At 48.1% G+C, this 20,867-nt stretch overlaps 1 protein-coding gene across 3 annotated transcripts in view; it reads right to left on the bottom strand.

Moving 5' to 3' along the window:
* Positions 1-3,112: 3,112 nt before the first annotated feature.
* Positions 3,113-20,867, bottom strand: part of RASSF2 (Ras association domain family member 2) — a 37,983-nt gene continuing 20,228 nt past the window's right edge. Inside the window, exons 3-11 of one of the 3 annotated variants that reach the window (XM_081097452.1) lie at positions 20,110-20,185; positions 17,577-17,728; positions 14,727-14,815; positions 13,023-13,183; positions 12,175-12,276; positions 11,203-11,254; positions 10,596-10,717; positions 9,253-9,350; positions 3,113-3,258 (exon numbers count right to left, since the gene is read on the bottom strand). In XM_081097452.1, coding sequence (XP_080953578.1) covers positions 3,222-3,258; positions 9,253-9,350; positions 10,596-10,717; positions 11,203-11,254; positions 12,175-12,276; positions 13,023-13,183; positions 14,727-14,815; positions 17,577-17,728; positions 20,110-20,185 — 889 coding nt within the window. In that variant the 3' untranslated portion in view covers positions 3,113-3,221. Of the gene's footprint in view, positions 3,259-4,135; positions 8,087-8,355; positions 9,141-9,252; positions 9,351-10,595; positions 10,718-11,202; positions 11,255-12,174; positions 12,277-13,022; positions 13,184-14,726; positions 14,816-17,576; positions 17,729-20,109; positions 20,186-20,867 lie in introns of those variants that run through there. The other 2 variants (XM_081097451.1, XM_081097453.1) reach the window with 2 other exon arrangements.

Raw genomic sequence — 20,867 nt, 5'->3', positions numbered from 1 at the left:
ACTCACAATCAAGAGAACTTCAGAATGCAAGAAACTGAAAGCAGGATAGCCTGACAATGTATTCTGGCTAACCTCGGGTTTCCAGAATTTCCAATAGCTTTTTTTCCTCCTTTTGAAAGCTTTTGTTTGTCCAGTGCCTGAAAGCATTGAGAGTACAATTAGAAAGTGGGTTTGGTATCCAGGGTAACTGAACCTAAACCCAAGGAATCCCCCAGTTTCTCACCCAGAGACTCCATCCTTCATCCTTCAGGCTGCTGTACACACAAGACATCAGGGTGACTGACCTTTCTCAAAGGCCCTGGCACTATGGGTGTAATCCTCCCATACTGTGTGTGTGTGTGTGTGTGTGTGTGTGTGTGTGTGTGTGTGACATTACATGCACTAACACATGATTTGGGCACATATGGACTGCATTTCAATTGCATACTGGGCCTCCTGTTACAACAGGGATGTTGAGGCCTTTTACCTGAAGGAAACTGGCCCCAGCAGTGAGATGAGAGCCTAGCTGGCTTTAATTTTTGTTTTTTATGTGTTTTTGCATACATATGTGCTTTTGGAACTTCAATATTTTTGAATGTAGACACATAAAGAAAAGAAAGCCAGGTACAAACATAAAGAAAATGTCATCTCCCCCTTCCAAGGTAACTTTTTTCATAGACTTTTATACATCGCCCTGCAATCATACTGAAGATGATATTTTATTCACTTTAATATTTTCTAAGTTTTAAAATAAACTGTATACTATACTTGTAATGGTTAAATAATATTTTGATTATGTTCTTATTTTACCTGTTGCCTTATCACAAAAAGAAGGAAGAAGTTCTCTTTGGCTTTTTTTGTTTTAATCAAGGCATACCTACTTGGCTTGTTATGAGCATTACTTACAACATTTGGGGGAGAGCTTCTGTCTTTATAATCCATAAAGAGGTTTACCTTTCCATTTTCATTTTTATTTTAGAATCAAGAGATTTTATTGCTGATACCTAGAAGTAAAAATGTGTATATATTCACATTGTTTTGGCAACCTTGCAAAATGTATTTAATATTTCTAATGAAGTCTCTATCATGACCATTTTAAATTCAACTTTTGTGGGGGGTTTTAATGGGTCATAGATGTTAGAATTTGTTCTTTCTGTTTAGTTAATGCAAGCACTTTTGGCCAAACTACTTAAATTTATTTTTGTGACAACTCATGCTATTGCCAAAATTTGGTTAAGGAACTTGACCAATATAAGTGAACAATACATTACATTTCTGTAATTCTGTCCCTTACCTTTAGAATCTTTCCTTGGGGACATTTTGGATTCCAGACTTTGTATAGTCCCACGCATTCAATATTTGCTGTGCGTGGGAGTTCTCATCAGCAGTTTGTTCTGGAAATTATACCCCGGACATCTCTGAGACATAACGACTTTCCATTGGCAAAACATGCCCACGCTGTTCTGTTCATCCTGCCCCAAAGTTGGCACCCGCTACCATCCCGGGAGCCCAGGTTTCTCTCAGTGGCGGATATTGTAAAAGACCCAAACCTGGGTGCTATCGACCCTTAGATGGTTATGCAGGCATGGTCAGGGTGACATTCAAAGTCACAAAGTAATGCTAATGTGCCCAATGTTAAAACCCACTGAGAAAAATGGATTTGTAATGTAAGAACACTGGAATCAGTATTATCAAAACACTGACATATAAAATATACGAATTATTGTTTGCCTTCCACCAGAACATGTGTTTAGATATCCTAAGATATAAACTTAACCTTTTAAACTTTATAAAGTTTAAACTTTATAAAATGTTATACTTTATAAAACTTGAACTTTTTCCAACGTATGGCTTCATCTTAAAAACCTCACATATGAAAATTACAATAAGCTGCTTTGGGGCCAGTGTGTAGAGAACCATAATCATCTCCAACTGGGGCTCTGTGAGAGAGACAGGGGTGCTGTTGACAATTACACCGGAACAACAGACAGAACTGGAACTGTCCTGGCCAAACCAGGACTTACAGCCCCTACCAAAGGGCCTATAGTTTTAAAACTTTTAAAGTTAACTTATCTATACTAATAAAAGGGTAATGTGCTAATTAGATCAGGTCGATTGGCCATCTTCCAGATGTCCGACTTCCTTCCAGACAAAGCCATGGTGGTGGGGGCCGAGGCAGAGGCAGTTAGGGGCAAAGAGGCCGGCAGGGGAGGGCAGTTGGGGGCAACCAGGCAGGCAGAGGCAGTTAAGGGCGATCAAGCTGGCAGGCAGAGGGGTTAGGGGCAATCAGGCAGAGGCTGTTAGGGGCAATCATTCAGGCAGGCAGGTGAGTGGTTAAGAGTCAGTGGTCCCAAATTGCAAGAGGGATGTACGACTGCTGGATGTCCCACAGGGATCGGGCCTAAACCGGCAGTCAGACATCCCCCAAGGGGTCCCCAATTGGAGAGGGTGCAGGCTAGACTGAGTGACCCCCCCCCACACACACACACACAAATTTCGTACACCAGGCCACTAGTATACTTATAAAGTATATACTTATAGAAAGTTAATTTATCTATTTATATAACATATACTTAACTTAATTCATAAGTAGTAATTTTTATGTTGCATGATTTTAAAATAAAAAGAACAAGCTCAATTTTCAGTAGGTTTGCTTGCATTTAAGCATGTCAGCCAAGCCTGTTCAAATGAATTTGAAACCTAATCAAATGTATTCAAAACTTCACAGCAAAGTCTTGTGCTCACAGCAAACTCCACTCGGTGAAAATTTCATTGCCTAAAATGGGCAACGCCAAATTATTCATGAAATCTGTTTCCACAAAGCAAGGCAAGAACTGCTGGCGCCGTTGGCAGAAGGCTGTTAGCATTTGTTGGATGGTTGTAAGCACTCTAACTTCTATGGCTTACTGCCTGATTTGGAGTCTCAGTGGGGCCCCCACATGGACCATTTATCATATTTTGTCTATGTCACCTACATTGGCATCTACATCCACATGCTGTACAGCCAAAAACCTCCCTGCCTTAGAAGTGTCAACCATCTGCCCATCTACTGCACCCAGCTTCATTAATTCAGCAACTAAAAAGGAACTGCTTTGAGTGAAAACTCTAAATATAGAAAATCAAAACAACACTTAAAGGGAATAGTGATTTATCTAAACCTTTCTCTTTTAAAAAAACATATAAGCATTGTTTGAGGGCATTGCTAAAACCTTGTCTTGGATGTTACCTTTATAGAGTTGGGGTCAGCAGCTTGGCGTGCTGAGAGGAACATCCCATCTCCTAAAAGTAGAAATAAAATTATATTGGTCATTGTTTATGCTCCATGGCCAGTTTCCTAGGAAGGTAACTATCAATCACACATTCAAACATTATGGACCAACCACATACTCCTCTGAGTTAATCAGAGTTTTCCAGAAAAACAGAACCAATAGAATGTGTATCCATAGAGAGAGATTTAGTTTAAGGAATTGGCTCACACAATAGGGGAGGCTGGAGACCCAGGGAAGAGCTGATGTTGCCACTCAAGGCCAAAGGCAGACTGGAGGTAGAATTCCTCTCCCTCAGGGGAATCTGTCTTTTTCCGACTGTTTTCAACATTGTGGAGGGGAATCTGCTTTCCTCACAGCCTGCTGATTTAAACATTAATCTCATGTTTAAAAATACCTCCACAGCAACATCTAGACTAGTGTTTGACCAAATACCTGGGTGCCGTGGCCTAGCCAAGTTGACGGGTAAAATTAACCATAGGGTGGAACTTGCCTTAGTCTGAGGTCCTACACTTGGTGACTCCAAGGGGGCTGCCTCCAACAGAGGTGGCTTGGCCATTTTGTAGAGGAGAAAGCCAAGTCCTAGATAAAGGTTCCGTGAGTTAGTTCCAACAAGTCAGGACAAACATCCAGCCTCATTGAATGATAGTTCCCAGCCCTTTCCACCGCTACTCCTGTCTCCACCAGGGCCTGAACTCAAGACGTATATAGGAACACCCTCATTTCACTTATTTGGAATATTACAGCCAGGTCCTAGTCCATTCAAACCGTAAACTCTAGGCCAAGGAAATCAACTTTCCTCCTGGGCGCACTCTCACATTCCCATCCCACACCCTCACATAGCATAGAGCTCCCACCCAGCCGACACACACAGACCATCCTCAGGGGACTGCTCTTTGAAAAGTGCTTTATTTAACAAGATCTAAGTCAGATGCTTTAAAACATATCAAAACGTTACACGGCTCCCTATGAGGCCTTGTCAAATTATGTTAAGACACCTAAACCCATCGATTCATAAGTTCAGAACCAAGCATTAGACCAGGTCATGTACCTTTGCTAAAAGTCAAGTTATGATTAAGAAAAGAACACTTCACGAAGCTAAAACAAGTGGGGAAAACCCTTAGAAAACACTAGCAAAAACACACAGAAACCAACAGCCTGGGAAACAGGTCTGCGATCTGACTCAGAAGTAAATGGAGGCTTTCCCTTCATAGCTTGTCCGTGTCTTGTGCTTAGTTAAAACACAGGGGGCGCTGTAGCCTCCCGTGACGGGGTAAAGGCTTTCAGTTACATCAGAAAGGAATGCCGTATTTATTTTTATTTCTATCTAGATAGGACATCTTTCCCATCTCATCTAATTCAAACAAGACTTTGTGTAAAACAATTTAAGCAGAGTCTGGAAAGTTCATGCTGCTGCGTCAGGGGTGCTTCAGATCTCCTCCGTCTCCTATCTCAGCCCCCACATCATAGTTTGGTCTGTATGAGACTGAGATTCCCTTGTTCATATAGAAAGTTATGTCTTGGAGATGCATCTATGACACCATGTTCTCCATGCTATAGAGCTTTGAAATAACTGTGGGGGTGGGTTTTGTGTTTGTGCCGGGGGGGCGGCGGGGGGGGAGGGGTCTTAAGAGCTGCTCTTTTCTTTAAAAGAGCTCCATGCCTTTCTGTGGCCCATCCCACACTACGGACACTCAGATAACCACCCAACTCCACAGAAAAGAATTCCTGCCAAGAAGTTTTTGCATTGGAGAACAGTTATTTATTTTTTGGTCACTTCATGCCCAAGTGTTATCTACACTTGCCGTAAAATGTCTTTATCTGGATATCTCCAGGAGAGAGTATGGGTTGTTGTTTTTTTCCCCCAGTATGGAGGAGACTAGAATAAAAATATTTCTCTTTGAAGTCGCAGACCAAAATCTCAACCTGAGGTCTCAGCATTGTTCACGTGGATGGGTAGCTAATCTGAGATCCTCACGCCTCCACCTCAGCGTCTAGGTCAAGCCTGTCCGGCCCGGAGACCATGTGCACATCCTCACCGGCCGCACAGCCACGCCCATCCCTGGTGCTTTCCAGTCCCTCCCCCAGGTAACCCCGGCCCCCATTAACTCATCACCTTCCCACTGATGTGGTCACAGAGAAGGCGACCTTGTGCTCGACTCCCCCATCACCTGGGGGAGCAGGAACCCCTTCCCAGCCAGATGGACTCAGGTTTCCCTTCATTTGATCACCTTGTAACACAAGCCTCTGGCAAAAGAAAGCGATTGTGGCCACACTGCTTGTCACAAGTTAGGGGAAAACCCTATAAATTGGCCTTTGTTCTTCACGCGATTTCAGGTTCATTGCACGCAATTACATAAACCCACGCAGATCAGTGGAGAAGTTCAAAGCTGCAGGGCCATGTGATACCGATGAGAAAATCCAGCTCCACGCTGTGGAGAAGCATTTGTTTCAGCTGCTGCTGTTTCAAAGCACCTTTCCAAAATTCCTGATCGTGTTTATTAAGGACGTGAGAAATGATCTCTAACCAGGCTGGGCCAAGATGGAAACGTGCGGCCTGCATGAAAGGCAATGCACTGTGTAAAATAACCATTTCCCGTCCTATTCATCCCGACCCACAAGTCTATCTTACCACATTTTCACAAAGTGACCGGGCAAACCTGACATTTTACAACATTTCCACATTTAACACTATCGTAGTGCTAGTGCAAATTAAGGAGAACTCTTATAACCCAGAAAAAGCTGTCCAATAAGTTAGTGGTTAGTATTCGCTTGGTGGAAATTCTTCTCCCTGGCCCCCAAGAAGAATCAATGGGGCCAACAAAGGCTTTGAGCACTTAAAAACAACTGGAAGAGAAGTTTTTCCAACTCATTTTCTCAAATGCAACACTCAGGAAGTATGTCTGCACTCACAAAACTGCCCTTTCTCATGGGTAACGCAGGAACCCTGTTCCCCAATTCTGTGCATGTTGCAAAGCCCTCCGACGTGTCTGCTTGAGACTAAGGCCCGCCGGATTTCCAGTCCACACCCCACTGGGCTCATGGTGCTGTCCCAACAGAGGAGGTAGGCTTGCTAAGAGACCCTGGCAAAGGGCCAGGTGGCAGCATGCCATCTTTTTGAAAGTCAACAATAAGACCAGCTGTGAGCCAGCTTAAGCGGCCACAAAGGCCACAGGGGTGGGAGAGAGCAGGAGGGTGCCTGGAGCAGGAAAGGCACTGACAGCTACAAAGCTCCACCTTCCTTGCAGGTACCGATCAGTGGTTCTCCTTTCCTCAACTGGCCAGCTCTTCAAACCATTCTTGGCGAGGAGGTGGAGAAGAGATGGGAAACGTCCCTGCCCGCACAGGGCTCACAGATGCCTGCTATCAGGAGCTCCTGGCCTTGCTTGGTTGATCTCCACAGCCAGGCACCACCCTTCTCCAAGCGTCTGTCTGCCCCTCATCAAACAGCATCAGTCACACTGGCGTCCAGCTGCCTGGCAATCTTCCCGATGGGGGCCACAGGGGACAGACTGTTCCTGCCGTCCCGTCCCGTTCCCCCCCCCCAACCCTCCCCTACCCCCGCCAGTTGGGGTCTGCTCTAAAGATCACCGAGGTGGCTGCTCAGAGACGCTGCAATTGAAGTTCCATGGTCGCTCTGAACCTTCACAGGGCAGCCCGAAGAGCTTCCCTGGACCCCACAGTGGGTCGGCAGCAGGACAAGTCCTCATCCTTGGAGTCTATCTTCACAAAACAAGGGCAACTTGCAAGAATCCAGCCTTGGAAGGAACAAAGCCTTGACTTCAAACACACAGAAGTGCAGCAAGCCCCCCTGACGCTGTGAAATGGGCTGGGCTTATAGGCACCTCTACACTACCCTCAGGAGGCCAGATCAAGCCCAGGCCTGGGTCGCACTAGCCAGTCAGTGCCATGTGCAAACCAGCGAGAGTGAGGCCTGTCTCATAAGATCCTTCCTTCAATTCAAGGAGGCACCAGAGTTGGGGTCAGCAGCTTGGCGTGCTGAGAGGAAGGTGGCCATGGAGGCAAGGACGGAGGCAGAATCCGTTCTCTACAGGCATCCATGTAGTTCATCACATACATCTTTGTTATTTAAAATCCAGTGTAACAACTTGTGGGCTTATTGCAGCTACCCCACTGATGGTTTCTCTTTCTCTTCCCATCAGACTTGCCCCAAGTGCATGGGCTGTTATTTTGTTAACTTCCAAGGATCTCACATTCACAGACCCTTCTAGGTTTACAGGGAGAATCCCTACTAATGTAAATACCCCAACTGTGAGCTGGCTGAGGCCCCTTCCCTTTCTAAAGATGGGCAGATATATGTGGCTGCTCCCCGGCACTTGAGGGGAGAAGTTTTTCTTCAGCATAAAGCCCCTCAGACTGGTGACTCCCCTGATGTTCCTGACCACGAGCAGCACCTCCGCCAGCCTCGTGGCACTTGTGCTGGTTGCTTGGAATTTAATTGCATGTGACTGTATCAGGTAGGCACGTGGACATGTACTAGTATATGTGTGTGGATGTGTGTGCGCGCACATACACATTTGGGTCCTCCTTATAACAAAAATCAAAAGTCCTTGTGAATGAAGGAAAGGAGAAGAGCAGAGATCCAAGGATGGGGAGCTGTCAGCTGGCTTCTCCATCCAGGCTGCCATTGGTGGCTTGTCAGGAGCTGAAGGTTTTCAGTGCTTCTGTGGAAGGAAGGCACCCAGCTTCCTGTGGGTCTTCTCGTGTCATCAGCGGCCATTGTGGTGTCTGGATCCCCTCTTTCTGTGGCTCAGATTGTTTCTGGGGTCTCAGCTATCTCCTCCAGCCTCTGCCGAATCATTAGCCGGAGCACGGTGTACCTGGGAACAGAAATAGCCGCGGTGGAGAGCAGGAAGCAACACACACCTCCTCTCCACCCTGCTTCCCAACCCAGGTCACAGTGTGGGCGACTGTCCTGTCCCTTTGCTTCTGTCAGTGGCCCACTCTTTAGCCACTTGGCTGCTTGTGTTCATTTCCACAACCGGGTGAGAGGGACTGAAGAAGCTAACCCCAACCTAGATTGCTTTCCTATAGTTAGAAAGTCTGGCAAAGAAGGGTGAGAAGGTGGAATAACAACAGAAACAATGATAAGGGGCCCATTAACTGAGTGTTTACTGTGTCCGAGGCACTGTGCGTAGTCCTTTATACTCACAATAGCAGACCCTCACCTAGGCTGGACCGTATGAAATTACCATTATCTAACTATTATTGGGTGGGTGGGGGAGGCTACAAAAATGACCACTTCATGTGGTTCAACCTGATACCAGTTCCTGAATTTTACAGAAGAGGCCATAGCAACTACCAGGCCTGGAGGCCCATGGCTCACTGGTGAACGTAATATCCCCATCCCTTCCCTGAACTATAGCAATGCAGGGCTAAAGGGGAAAATCCTCATGTTCAGGGCTTTGCACTGCACAACAAACTATTTTTAAAGTTATTTTTAAAGTTTGGTGCATAGTAAGTGTTCAGTAAATGTTAACTGCTATCATACTTGCTATTATCATCGATACAGCAAATATAGCACTGGCTTTCTTCTCTAATGACAAAAACCAATCAATTGTTCTACCACATTCTACGTTATGACTGTGCATTTCAAAAAAAATCATAAAATCATTTCCATAGAGAAGTTTTACTGAACTTGCCAGCCAAGTGCAATTTCCACAAGAGAAATGTTAAAAAGAGAGGAAGGGTGTGAGGAAAGGACTTCAGAGGTAGGTTGCTCAGGCTACTCGCCACTGCTAAGACAACCTGCCTGAAGTCTCCAGAACATGTCCATGTCTCACAACAAATTGAGAAGCAGAGAGACCAGGGCACTGAAGTTTGGTGTCGCCGTCTGAGATTTGGATTCATCAGAGGGAAGGTCCCTGAAGAAGGCTGAGAAGACACGGCCTGTGCAGCAGCTCAGCCCCAGGCAAGGCACCTGAACAGAGCCCTCCCACTGAGGCCCCAGGAGAAACCCAACCAGCCACCCGGGGGCCATGCCTACTTGCGCATCAGCTTCTTTACTTCCCGATCTTCCTCCTCTTGGAGCTTCTGAATGAAGCTTTTGAGGACAGGCATCTCGAACTTTATGTACTGGGCCACCTGGGGAGGAAGAAGTAAGTAATGCTGGGTGCCTCCCCCTCCCAGCATTATTCCAATGCCTCTGGGCGTCTCTCCTGTAAGACACAGAGCCTTGGGGAATCTGTTTCTGCATTGATCCTGGATTTCCTTAAAGGCAGGAGCCACGCCTCATTCTTCCAGGGCTGATAAAGCGTCTGCATATACCATACATGACACGCATCTCATACCTCGCATTTCTCGTCTCACGTATCCAGTCCATGCTGAGGTGATTGATGTCCAACATGGAATAGCACTTTCTCCTAATTCCATGATGCAGAGAAAGGCCTGAACCCATAACATTTAATACGCCTCCCTGCTCTTCCCTAAGAGAATTTAAGGAATCGTGACTCAGAATGATGACTGTGTCTCCGGTCTCTAATAGGCATCTGAATGTGAACTTGATCCTGAGATGCTATGGGTGGGGTGGCTCCCAGGTGAGTTGAAGTTAAACAACCATTTCTTCCTCCCCCACCAGAATCCCTACCCTACTCTATCCACTCTTCTCCCTGGGAGAAGTATATTTCTCCACCCTCTTCATGTTGGGCTTGGCTATGTGACTTGCTTTGGCCAGTGGAATGTATATGAATATGACATATAGCAAATCTGAGTAGAGGCTTCAAATGAGCTTACATGGTTTGGCCTGGTCTCATGCATCCCGGCCATCGGCCATGAGAAACATACCCCAGGTAGCCACTGCCCCTTGAGCTTGGGTCTCTGAATGAGACATGCAGTGCAGATCCTCAACCCACAGCCTAGAGCAGAGCTGCTGCTACCAGCCTGCAGAATCCTGAACAAAAAGTGTTTGCTGTTGTCAGTGGCTAAGATTTGGGGATGTTTCTTACTGTAGCAAAAGCTGACTAATACACAAGATAAGGTGAAATCACTGCTAACTTCTTGAAGTTGCTAAGAGAGGGTTTTCAGAAACTTCTCAGCCCTCTTACAGGACCTCTTACAGTACAGGCTCAAGACATTTATACCTGTTATAGAAATCACTTCGTGCTTGAACATTCCTCCAACAACTCCCATGGGGCACACCCTCAAACTAGTCCCTTACATTTATTCTCCTGGACCATGGCCATTACTGCTTCCACAAAACCTTGTATTGAGGAATGGCAACAGCATGGGGCATGGTCCTTAGCCAGAAAATCAAGCTCTAGCCCAGTTGCAGGTAAACCAAACAAACCCCCACCCTCCTGAGGACAGTCCATCTACTAAAAGGGGACTCACATCATAGGTGACTTCCTCCACCTGATCCTTCTCCATAAGGAACACTTTGGAGACCTGCTCACACGGGCCCTGGAGGATCCGGGCAATCAGCGGGTAATCGGTGTTCTTCAGCTTCTGTTTTTCTGGAAACACACACAGCCAAGAGCAGCCCTGAGTTTGGCCTGTGGCCTTTGTCACCATAAGTAGGGGTCCACTTAGGGTCCCAAATGGAACAGGCACCTTAGGAGATGCGGCCATACAAGTCAGGAGTCTGATTTGCAAATGTGCAATTTAATAAATGTTGTTCAATGCAACTGTTCCCTCATCTCTCCCCAGCAATACTCCTGTGCCTCGAACCCTTTGGAAGATGCTGCAATGGAGGAATTGGTTTTATCTGTCTCCCAAGAAAATCCACTTCCCTTTTTAATAGGCAGTTAGGTTCTAGGGCTTGCTTACTGACCACACCTGGCATTCCACCAGCCTTGGAGGCAAACGGCACTTGGAAGTTTCCAAACGATAAACAACAAGCAAAATGAGGCAGAGGTTGGTTTTGTGTATGTGTGTTTTTTTAACTTACTATTCTGAGTTAATTAAAAGTCTTAAAGTACACCATGTTCTTCAGACTTACCACCGCTGGTATGGACCACGTACAAAGCAAACTCCTCCGCCGAATTCTCAATCTGAATCAGAAGCAAAAGATGCTTGGTGAGAGCACACGTTACACACCCGGACCCGAGCCATTCCTGCCTCATCACTGCAAAGCTCCATAGATTTGTGGCTCTTTTGAGGGAGGGCTGTTCATCTGCAGCTCTCTCAGAAGTGATAAGGAAATGGGCAGCAGGTGACGTTATCAGTGATAATAGATAAGAGCTACCATTTATTGGATTGGGTGAGGTGCTTCTACATTTTAACACTTTATGTCTTAACTCACCTAGTCCCCCATAATAGGGTCCTGTTATCCTCATTTTACAGATGAAGCAGCAGAAGCATAGGGAGCTTAAGTTGCCCAACTCATCCAATCAGCAAGTAGGTGATGGGTGGGATTTGAACCCAGAGCCTGTGCCCTTAGGCCACCCGGTGACACTGGCTTCCATTAAAATAAGAATACCTGGTCTCCCAAAGATTTATAGTAAGGGGATTGTGGAAAATATATAGAATAACAGGACGTTAAAAACATTCATGCACTATCATTTGCACATCTTATTGAAGGTTCATTTTCAAAGTAGATTCCCCAACCTACTTAGTGCACAGGACCTCAGACTAGTTGTCAGGCCCGCAGTCCTTCCAGCTGTCTATAAAGCACCCAAGGGCTGCAGCCGCTCAGGCTTCTGTGGCCCCAGAATTCCCTGCAAGCCTTGTGGAACAGGTCCCCTGGCCTCACCTCCGAGCTTCAGATCCAGCCAGTCTGATTCAGGCATGGGGCCTGAGAATCTGCTTTTGTAAGGAGTTCTCAGGTGATGCTGCTGCCTGGGGTCCAAAGAACTTAAACTTCTGCCTGGTGCCCCCCTCACCACGCTCTCCACAGCCCCCACCTCTACACCTCTGGGGCCACCGAGGCACACGTGCTGCCTCCTGAAACCAGCCAGCAGAAGGAACTTGCCTTAAATTTGTTGAGCAGCAGCTTCAGGACCTGCGGGGTGGTCATGGTGCTGTTGATGCGGACGTTGGTGACGGAGCCATAGGCTGGGGTGAACACCGACGTCTGCCAATAGAGGGGTCCAGCTCAGGGTGGGGACAAGGACAGGGTCTAAAACCGAGGAGTCCCACCCTGTTCCCAGGACTAAAGGGCACAGGGACAGTCACACTCAACCTGTGCTCACTGACAGCCCTCGAATAACCTGGCAAGTATTGGCTTTGTTGTCAACAGAGCCCTCAGCTTTGCCTAACTCAGGAGCTCGAGGGGGCTGATCTCCAAGGGGCAGAGTTGGGGAGGGAACAGGACTAGATAAGGAAGGCCCTCTCCCCCAATAAAACACACAAAGTCCCTTCCACTGTGACTTCAATGCAAGTACTCTGACCACTCTCTCACGATGCACCTGCCTCTGGGGCCAGATGTGACCCAGGCAGTAGGAGGAAAGGAGGGTCAGCTAATTGGGGTGGAGTCCTAATACCCCCTATCTGAGTCCCACAGCTCTGCTTAGGGGTGCCCTTAGCTCATGGAAAAGTCAGACCACACAGCAGCTGGGAGGCAGGAAGAGTATAACACAGGGATTTTCTGGTATCCGATGAGGGGTTTCTGTGGGATCATCTCACCCACCACCTAGGGGGTTTCCTGCTCTGAGATTCCTTGTTCCTCACAGAGCCAGCAACCCACCCACAACTCAAAGAATGAATGGTAAATACTTGGCTTCCCCAGTGTCTGTCGCCCTGAGGTATCAGCTGCCTAGGAAGAATCTTTGTCCCTCCCTTCAGATTGCCCCCTGCCCCCTGCCACCCTGTCCCCTCTACCTTGTGGTTGTAGAAATGGCCATTAATGGAGAAGCGGTGGCGTCTGATTCGCCGCTGGTCGCTGGTTGTCCTCACATTGCCGCGGCGACGCACCCCAACATCACTGCGTGTGCGCATCAGCTGCGGGGTGTCTTCCTGCACGGGCTTCAGGTCCCTGGAGTCTGAGAGGAAGGGGGAAATGAGCCCTGTCTGCCAGCACCAACATGTGGCAATTTGCATACGGTACCCTCTTGGTGGCCAATGCTATAGCACTCACTTTCTGCCCAAACATATCCTATATAATAAAGAGGCAATATGCAAATTGACCATCACACCCCACACAAGATGGCCACCCCCATGTGGGCACAAGATGGCTGACAGGGGAGGGCAGTTGGGGGTGATCAGGCCAGCAGAGGAGGGCAGTTGTGGGGGACCAGGCCTGCAGGGGAGGGCAGTTGTGGGGGACCAGGCCTGCAGGGGAGGGCAGTTAGGGGCAACCAGGCTGGCAGGGGAGGGCAGTTAGGGGCGACTGGGCCAGCATGGGAGGGCAGTTAGGGGCAACCAGGCCAGCAGGGGAGGGCAGTTGGGAGCAATCGGGTCAGCAGGGGAGCCATTAGGCATCAATCAGGCTGGCAGGGGAGTGGTTAGGGGGTGATCAGGCTGGCAGGCAGAAGCAGTTAGGGGCAATCAGGCAGTCAGGCAGGCAGGTGAGTGGTTGGGAGCCAGCAGTCCCAGGTTGTGAGGGGGTCCCAGATTGGAGAGGGTGCAGGCTGGGCTGAGGGACAACCCCCGCCCCCCTGCCTCCCCCCAGTGCATGAATTTTGTGCACTGGGCCCCTAGGATTTTATAAAATCAGTATTTCCTGCCAGGGGAACAACACAATGCATAACTTACTGAGACACAATACAAGGTTTAGAGCCCACACTTCAGAGCCAGACTCCCAGATTCTAATCCCAACTCTACCATTGCTATGAATCACTAACCTCTCTTGCTTCAGTTTCCTCATCTATAAAATGGGAAAAATAACGGCACCCAGCTCATAGGGTTGTTGTGAGGGTTTAAATGAGTCAATTCATGTAAAGCACTTGGAACAATGCCTGACAGAGGACAAGCACAACAAAAGGACTTGCAAGGGATTGCAAACTGACTATCAAAGTTACAAATGCTTATGGCCTCAGACCTGGCAATCCCCCTTGAAAGAATCCTACAGACACAGGCAAATGTGTGAAATGACACGCCAACAAGGCCACTGACTGCAACCGTGTCTGTCATAGCGAAAGACTGGAAATGACTTACATGTCTATCAATAGGGAACGACTACAGAAATGGTCATTTTTCCATACAATGGGATACTGCGGAGCTATGAAGAATGCAGAAGTTCTTTATGGATTTGTATGGGACAATCCTCAAGACAAACTGATATAGAAACAGGGATGTGCAAGTGCTACCACTTATATAAAAAGGGGAAGAAAAGAATTGACATCCAGCCGTAAAGGTCTCTGGGTGTATATTTGCTTATATTTGCAAAGAATATCTCAGGAGGATGCCTTGAAGTTGCTTCTATGGAGGGAACCACATAGAAACCTTTTCATTCTTTTTAATATTTCTGAATCTTGATCCATGTGGATTTTATTTATTCAAAAAGTAAATAACAGTTTACAGCATCTATCACATCAGTCTCCACACGCTGGCCCCAAACTGGAGGCTCCTCCCACCGTGAGGTACCTGTGGGGCTTGACATCTGGTCGCTCTCAGCGGGAGCATCCACCTCTGTGATCTGAATGTCGGGCATGGTGATGGGCTTCAGGACGGAGCTGGGGGCAGAAAACAAACAAAGAGAGGCTGCTTCAGCCCCTGTGGGGAGATGCCCCAAACCCGCCCCACCCCACCCCACACCTGCATGGGGGGCACTTTGCTTGTGCTGGGCTGGGCACCAGCACACATCAGGTGATAAAGGATTTGGGTGGGCTGTGCTGAGTGTGCCATGAGGCTGGCCCAGCTCCAGGCTGAGCACTGGGTGGGGCGGGGGATGTTTGGAGGGAGAAGATGCTCATTCCCAGCAGCTGCAGCAACATAAGCACCCAATTCGTCAAGCGTAGGGTGGGGAACAGCAAAGAACAAAATCCATGTGTTCCCTGGGTTGAGTTTCTAAGCAGGTGCAGGGTCTATAGCTTATCTGGAAATCCCCAATAATGGTCATTCATTTCTCAGACAAGATTCCAGTTCTGATCCACTGCTGTGAGAGGAGTAACTCAGAAACTGCTTCTGGCATCTAAACGGAATGGAAAGTAACGGGCTCGCTGCCACAGGTCGGGGCGGCGCTGGAAGGGGCGCCAATGACAGTGTTCTCGGGGTTGCAGGGACTGAGTGGTGCTCGTGAGCCACACTGGAGAAAGGGCCACAAGCAGGCAGTCTGAGCTGAGACCTGGTATTGCCATAACTGGCAAATAACTCCTCAAAGCCAAAAGGACAATGGGAGCAGCTCCAAGAAACATACCCCAAATCAACAGGATTTCGCCATAAAGAAGAATATTTAACAACTAGTAGCCCTGCGCACAAATCCGTGCGCCAGTAGCTCACTGCTGCCCTCCTGTACCTCTCTGCCGCTGCCTCGCCCTTCTGTAGCTCCCCCTCCCCGCCCCCCACACACACACCCATTGGCTTGCTGCCCTGCCCCCTCCTGTAGCTCTCTGCCACCTGCTTGTAGCTCACCCCACCCTCCTGCTAATCCGTGATCCGGTCATTACGCAGTCAGTCATTAAGTAACGACCATTTGCATATTACATCTTTATTATATAGGATTAGGATAATCCCATGGAGAGAAGCGCATGGTCTCCCTGGGACCCAGTAGACAGATAGGACTCATGTTCAGGGAATGATCGTTTTAAGGGAAGACAATTAAAACCGAACAGCTAGCCTAGCCGACGTGGCTCAGAGGTTGAACATCGACCAATGAACCAGGAGTTGACAGTTCAATTCCCCATCAGATGTTCCTTTCTTTCTCTCTCTCTCTCTCTCTCTCTCTCTCTCTCTCTCTCTCTCTCTCTCTCTCTTCCCTTTCCTCTCTGAAATCAATTGAAAATTGAAAATCTACAGGAACTTCCTATTGTAGCATAATTTGTAAACTTCTGACCCCAGAATGGAACTGGTCAGAGACCCTCGGGACTGGTGAACACTGGGCACCTTCTCTGTCCAGAGCCCTCTTTCTGGCTGAAGCAGAAACTGGTCTCAGCATCCTTCTAACACAGTGGTCCAGGCACCCGCTTTATCACAGCAGGCATCTGGGGTAACATTATTTCCACTCCTGAGAACTCTCTCACAGTAGTTGCAGGTTTCAAGAACCAACCAGCACCAGCTTGATGCCGCGGGGAAGGGAAAAAGGAACAAATGAGGGGAGAGAAGGACCGGTTAGCAGGCCCAGCCAAAGGCCACGTGGTCCAATGGAATTTCAAAGATCATCTCACTTAGGGAACAGAACGTAACCGAGTCTGGGGGTCAGGGTGGGGCTGTGGAAAGGGGCTGGCCCACTGGAAACCAAGCACCGTAGACGTTCTGCATGCAAAGCAGACTGTGAAACCAGCAAAATCAGAGCCATGACCAGCCACCCCAGCGTCTGATGGGATGGGCAGGCTTTCCTCCTTGAATTCCCTTGGAAAACAACCAGGTCCGCTCCAGGGCTTGGTCCCAATGTGGGTTCCTCTCAATTTTAGAGAAAGATAGCTTTGGCTGTGGAGTTTAACAAAACGTTCAAGGTGGCCAACAGAGAGGGCTTGGTTCTCATTTAAAATATAAAAAACACACACACATCACTGTGGTTTTGGCCGAGAGGTTGGCACGCTCCACCCACGCTCTGGCCAGAAGGCAGTCAGCATCAGCAAGTTTCAAGATGGCACAAGGCTAGTCATTTGACCCTGAAAACTGAAGTCCCAGAAAGACAGTAAGGAGGGTGTGCCTTCCCAGAACCCTCAGCTTCTCCTTTGGTGGTGAAGGGAGGGGAGGAACAGGCGTGGTCTTCGCAGACCTTCCAGTGGGGGCTCCGAAGAGAGGACCTCCCAGGCGACTGACCATCATGCCACCACCCACCTCTCTTGGCTGCCTCGCACAGGGCCTGACATTCCCCTCCTTGCCCCATCCCCCCAAGACACAGAAAGCCCTGAAGGTCTCCAGAGCAGGGTCTCTCTGTGAGGTGGTCCCCGTGGGGAGGCTGCGGGGCCCAGTTGTCCTGTCAGACATCTGCAGGCTGGGCCTGGCTGGCCGCTACCAACACCTCTCGGAGGCTCTGGAATTCTCCATGAGGGAGGACACATTGCTCACCCAGGCTCTGGTACTTCCCTCTGACTCAGCATCTCCGCTCCTCACTCTGACTGTCACTCAGTAATTGTGGTGACAGGTTCCATGGAAGCCTGATCACACCCACACCTGCCCCTTTCTCCTTATCCCAGAGCAGAGCAGGTGGGCAATGGAGCAGGTAGGAATAGCAGCGGGGGTCAAGGCTGGCTGGAAGAAGGTGGCATCTACCTGCTCAAGAACACACCGAACCCCCAGGCATCCCCAGTCCCATCCCTGCTCACTCACCCCTGAGCCCCCAAGTTACAGCCAGAGTGCCAGGAGGAAGAGGAGGGAGGGGGGCGAATGCGCTCGTTGTCATCCTGCATCTGCAGACGGATGGGCCGGCACAGCCCCCAGGAGATGTTCAGCAGCCCCTCCACGATGAACTCATCTTCTTCCTGCCACAAAGCAATCGGGGTGGTGAGTCCAGCAGAAAAGGCCTGCGGAAGCCAGCATCACGCTGGGGGACAACGGACAGGATCCTGGCTGGGTTCACGTGAGTTATGTTCACACCCCAGCTCCCAGACTCTCTCCACTCTAAACCACCCTGAGGGGGACCTGGCAGGTCAGCACACAAGTTGCCTCGAGATTAAGCACACATGTGCAAATTGTAAGACCAGAGTGTGCTGGTTGTTGTTGTTGTTGTTGTTTTTAATACTAGTGACTTTAAAGAAAGAAGAATACATCTCTTAAAGTAAATGAGACGACCTTGCGAACAGAATTAGCTTTTTCCCCTCCCCCACTATGAAAAAAATGATGTCTTAAGCTACAACATATATTTAGCAATCTGACCTGCTGGTTGAAGGAGATTTAAAGTAACATTTCCCCAAGTTTATTCTACAGAATACACAGAACACCTAGCAGAATCCAGAATCCTCTAGCACAGTGGTTCTCAACCTTCCTAATGCCGTGACCCGTTAATACAGTTCCTCATGTTGTGGTGACCCCCAACTTCATTGTTACAAATTGAACATAATTAAAGCATAGTGCTTAATCACAAAAACAATATGTAATTATATATGTGTTTTCCGATGGTCTTAGGCGATCCCTGTGAAAGGGTCGTTCGACCCCCAAAGGGGTCGCAACCCACAGGTTGAGAACCGCTGCTCTAGCAGCTCAATTGTTACCTTTAAAAGGGTGTCACGTGATCATGTGTTGGGAGATGCTGTTAATCAGAATTCTTAACAGCAGAACTTCCCAGAGCCTATAATAAACGTATGTGCTAGATTGTGACTATGTGAAAGGTGAATAAATCTTGCAAGATTTCCAAATTTATATTCAAGGGTTGTTCACTAATAAGTTAAATGTGAAAGCCTTCTAAGGGCATTTGCATGATCCGGAGAAATGGATCTCATTTACGACCATGAAACTCTTTAATTACCAAGCATTTTGGGAATTTATTCTATAGGACACACCCCGAAAAAGCTGTTTAAGGACTAAAATCTTGTTAATGGCCCAACCACTAAATAGTAGAAGCTTTGAGGTCAGTGCCTAAAAGGGTCAAGCCTTGTCTCCAAGTCGAAGAAAAATCTATTTTGGGCAGGGCCCACAGATGTCAGACCCGAGCCGTGGACACATCTTCAGGAAAAGCCCCCTGGGTGAAAATGATACCTGTCCAGGGGACAATTAACCTGAGCCCCAGAATCTTCCTTAGAGAGGGAGAGGGAATAAAAGAATGTAGAGCCCTGGCCAGTTTGGCTCAGTGGATGGAGCGTCGGCCTGTGGACTGAAGGGTCCCAGGTTCGATTTTGGTCAAGGGTACATGCCCAGTCTGCGGGCTCAATCCCCAGTAGGGGGGCGGGGTGCAGCAGGCAACCGATCAATGATTCTCTCTCATCATTGGTGTTTCTCTCTCTCTCCCTCTTCCTTCCTCTCTGAAATCAATAAAAATATTTTTTTTAAAAAAAGAATGTAGAAGAGCTGAACAACTTTAGGACATTTGTGGATCTTGGGGAGAAAGGCTTTATTTAAGTACAAGCGACATATATGGCCTTCTAAATGGTCTATGCTGGCATCATTGCTTTACGTTACATTCCTATAAAACAGAATTTAACCCACAGTAGGGCTTTGCCAAAGTGGAATTATTTGAGGGACACAGAGAAGGCCACTGCATCCACATCCCATCCCCAACCAGCCTGCCTTAGTGGCTGAAATTCTACCAACGGCTATCTTTTTCTATGGATTAAATCACTCTGGCTTGATAACCTGAAAATGTGTTTAGAAGGGTATTACACATCCCTTCTTATCAGTCAAGAACACTTGAGTATAAATTACTCTGTCAGGCTCCTGTATAACTCACCACCTATCTGATAACAGGTTTTACAGAAATGGATACAAGAGGAGTAAGCTTAGATGCAGGATGGCGGCCGGGGAGAGACAGGTGGATAACAAGTGGCTTTCCAAGAAGACACCTAGGAAGGCTGCTGCAGTTCGGGAGAAAGGCGAAGGGTACCACCCAGAGCTTAGGTGACGTACCCGGGTTGTTGCAACGTAAGACGTGGGCCAAAATGTGTAAACACAGAGAACTGGGAAGTACCTGAACTGCCCCAAGGGCAGAAGCCTGCTTGGAAGCCATCTGAAAGGGTCATTTCATAAAAGCCTCCCTTTGGAGGATTCCCCCCAGTCAGGCTGGTACTAGCCCTAAATGAGAGGCCACTCACTGTGGCAGGAGGGACAGGGATCCAGGACATAGGGCCCCAGACCCATGGCACCTGGAGACAAAGACTGGGCCGGCCCACCAGAAAAGGAGCCTCATAGGTCTTCCCCAGGGCCTCCTCACCTCACGGTGTCGGAGCTGCAAATTCTGGCCTTCATAGTACAGGTTGTAGGTCTTCAGATGCAGGAGAAGCTCATTCCTTAGGCGAAAAAATACAAGAGGTAAAACATTCTTAGCTGAAGCCACTTATAATGCAGTTGTTCCCTCTTTTTCTCACCTCTAACCTGGCCTGGTTCACCCTAGTCTGGGTGCTTGTCCACACGTGTGTGTACACACACACACACACACACACACACACACACACACACACTCACACAGTCTACCACCACCCCCATCGCCATCTTCCTTCAGGATTAAGATCAATAGTAAACACCACCTACAACAGACTGAACGTAAGGAGCAACTCTAGAAAACCAAGGCGGGCCTTGTCTGCTGGCGAAGGTGGGCAGCTCTGACGCTGCTCTTCAAACCCCAGTAAATGAGCTCACAGACAGGCCTCCTGCCTCTCAGCCTTTCCTCCCTCGTGCATGCTGGGCGTTAGGAGAGGACAATCACCGGAGGCTTTTTTCGTGAGACTCAGGAACTTCTGGGCTTTTGAGAATGCTTCACAGACACGGACTTATGCTTCATGGACATGACCTGATCATGTGTTTAAAACTTACAAGCTCCCATCGACAGTGAATGGATGAATAAAGGCAGCTACCGTCACACAACAGAATATTAGATGGCAATGAGACTATGAGTAAACTACACACGACATAGATGAATCTCACAGATATTATGCTGAGTAAAAGCCAGGCACAAACAAGCACATATTGTAT

Source organism: Myotis nattereri (genome assembly GCF_964212035.1).
Source record: "Myotis nattereri genome assembly, chromosome: 8".
Classification (NCBI taxonomy): Eukaryota; Metazoa; Chordata; class Mammalia; order Chiroptera; family Vespertilionidae; genus Myotis; species Myotis nattereri.
Note: the sequence above shows the minus strand (reverse complement) of the source record. Positions and strands in the feature narration are given on the sequence as shown.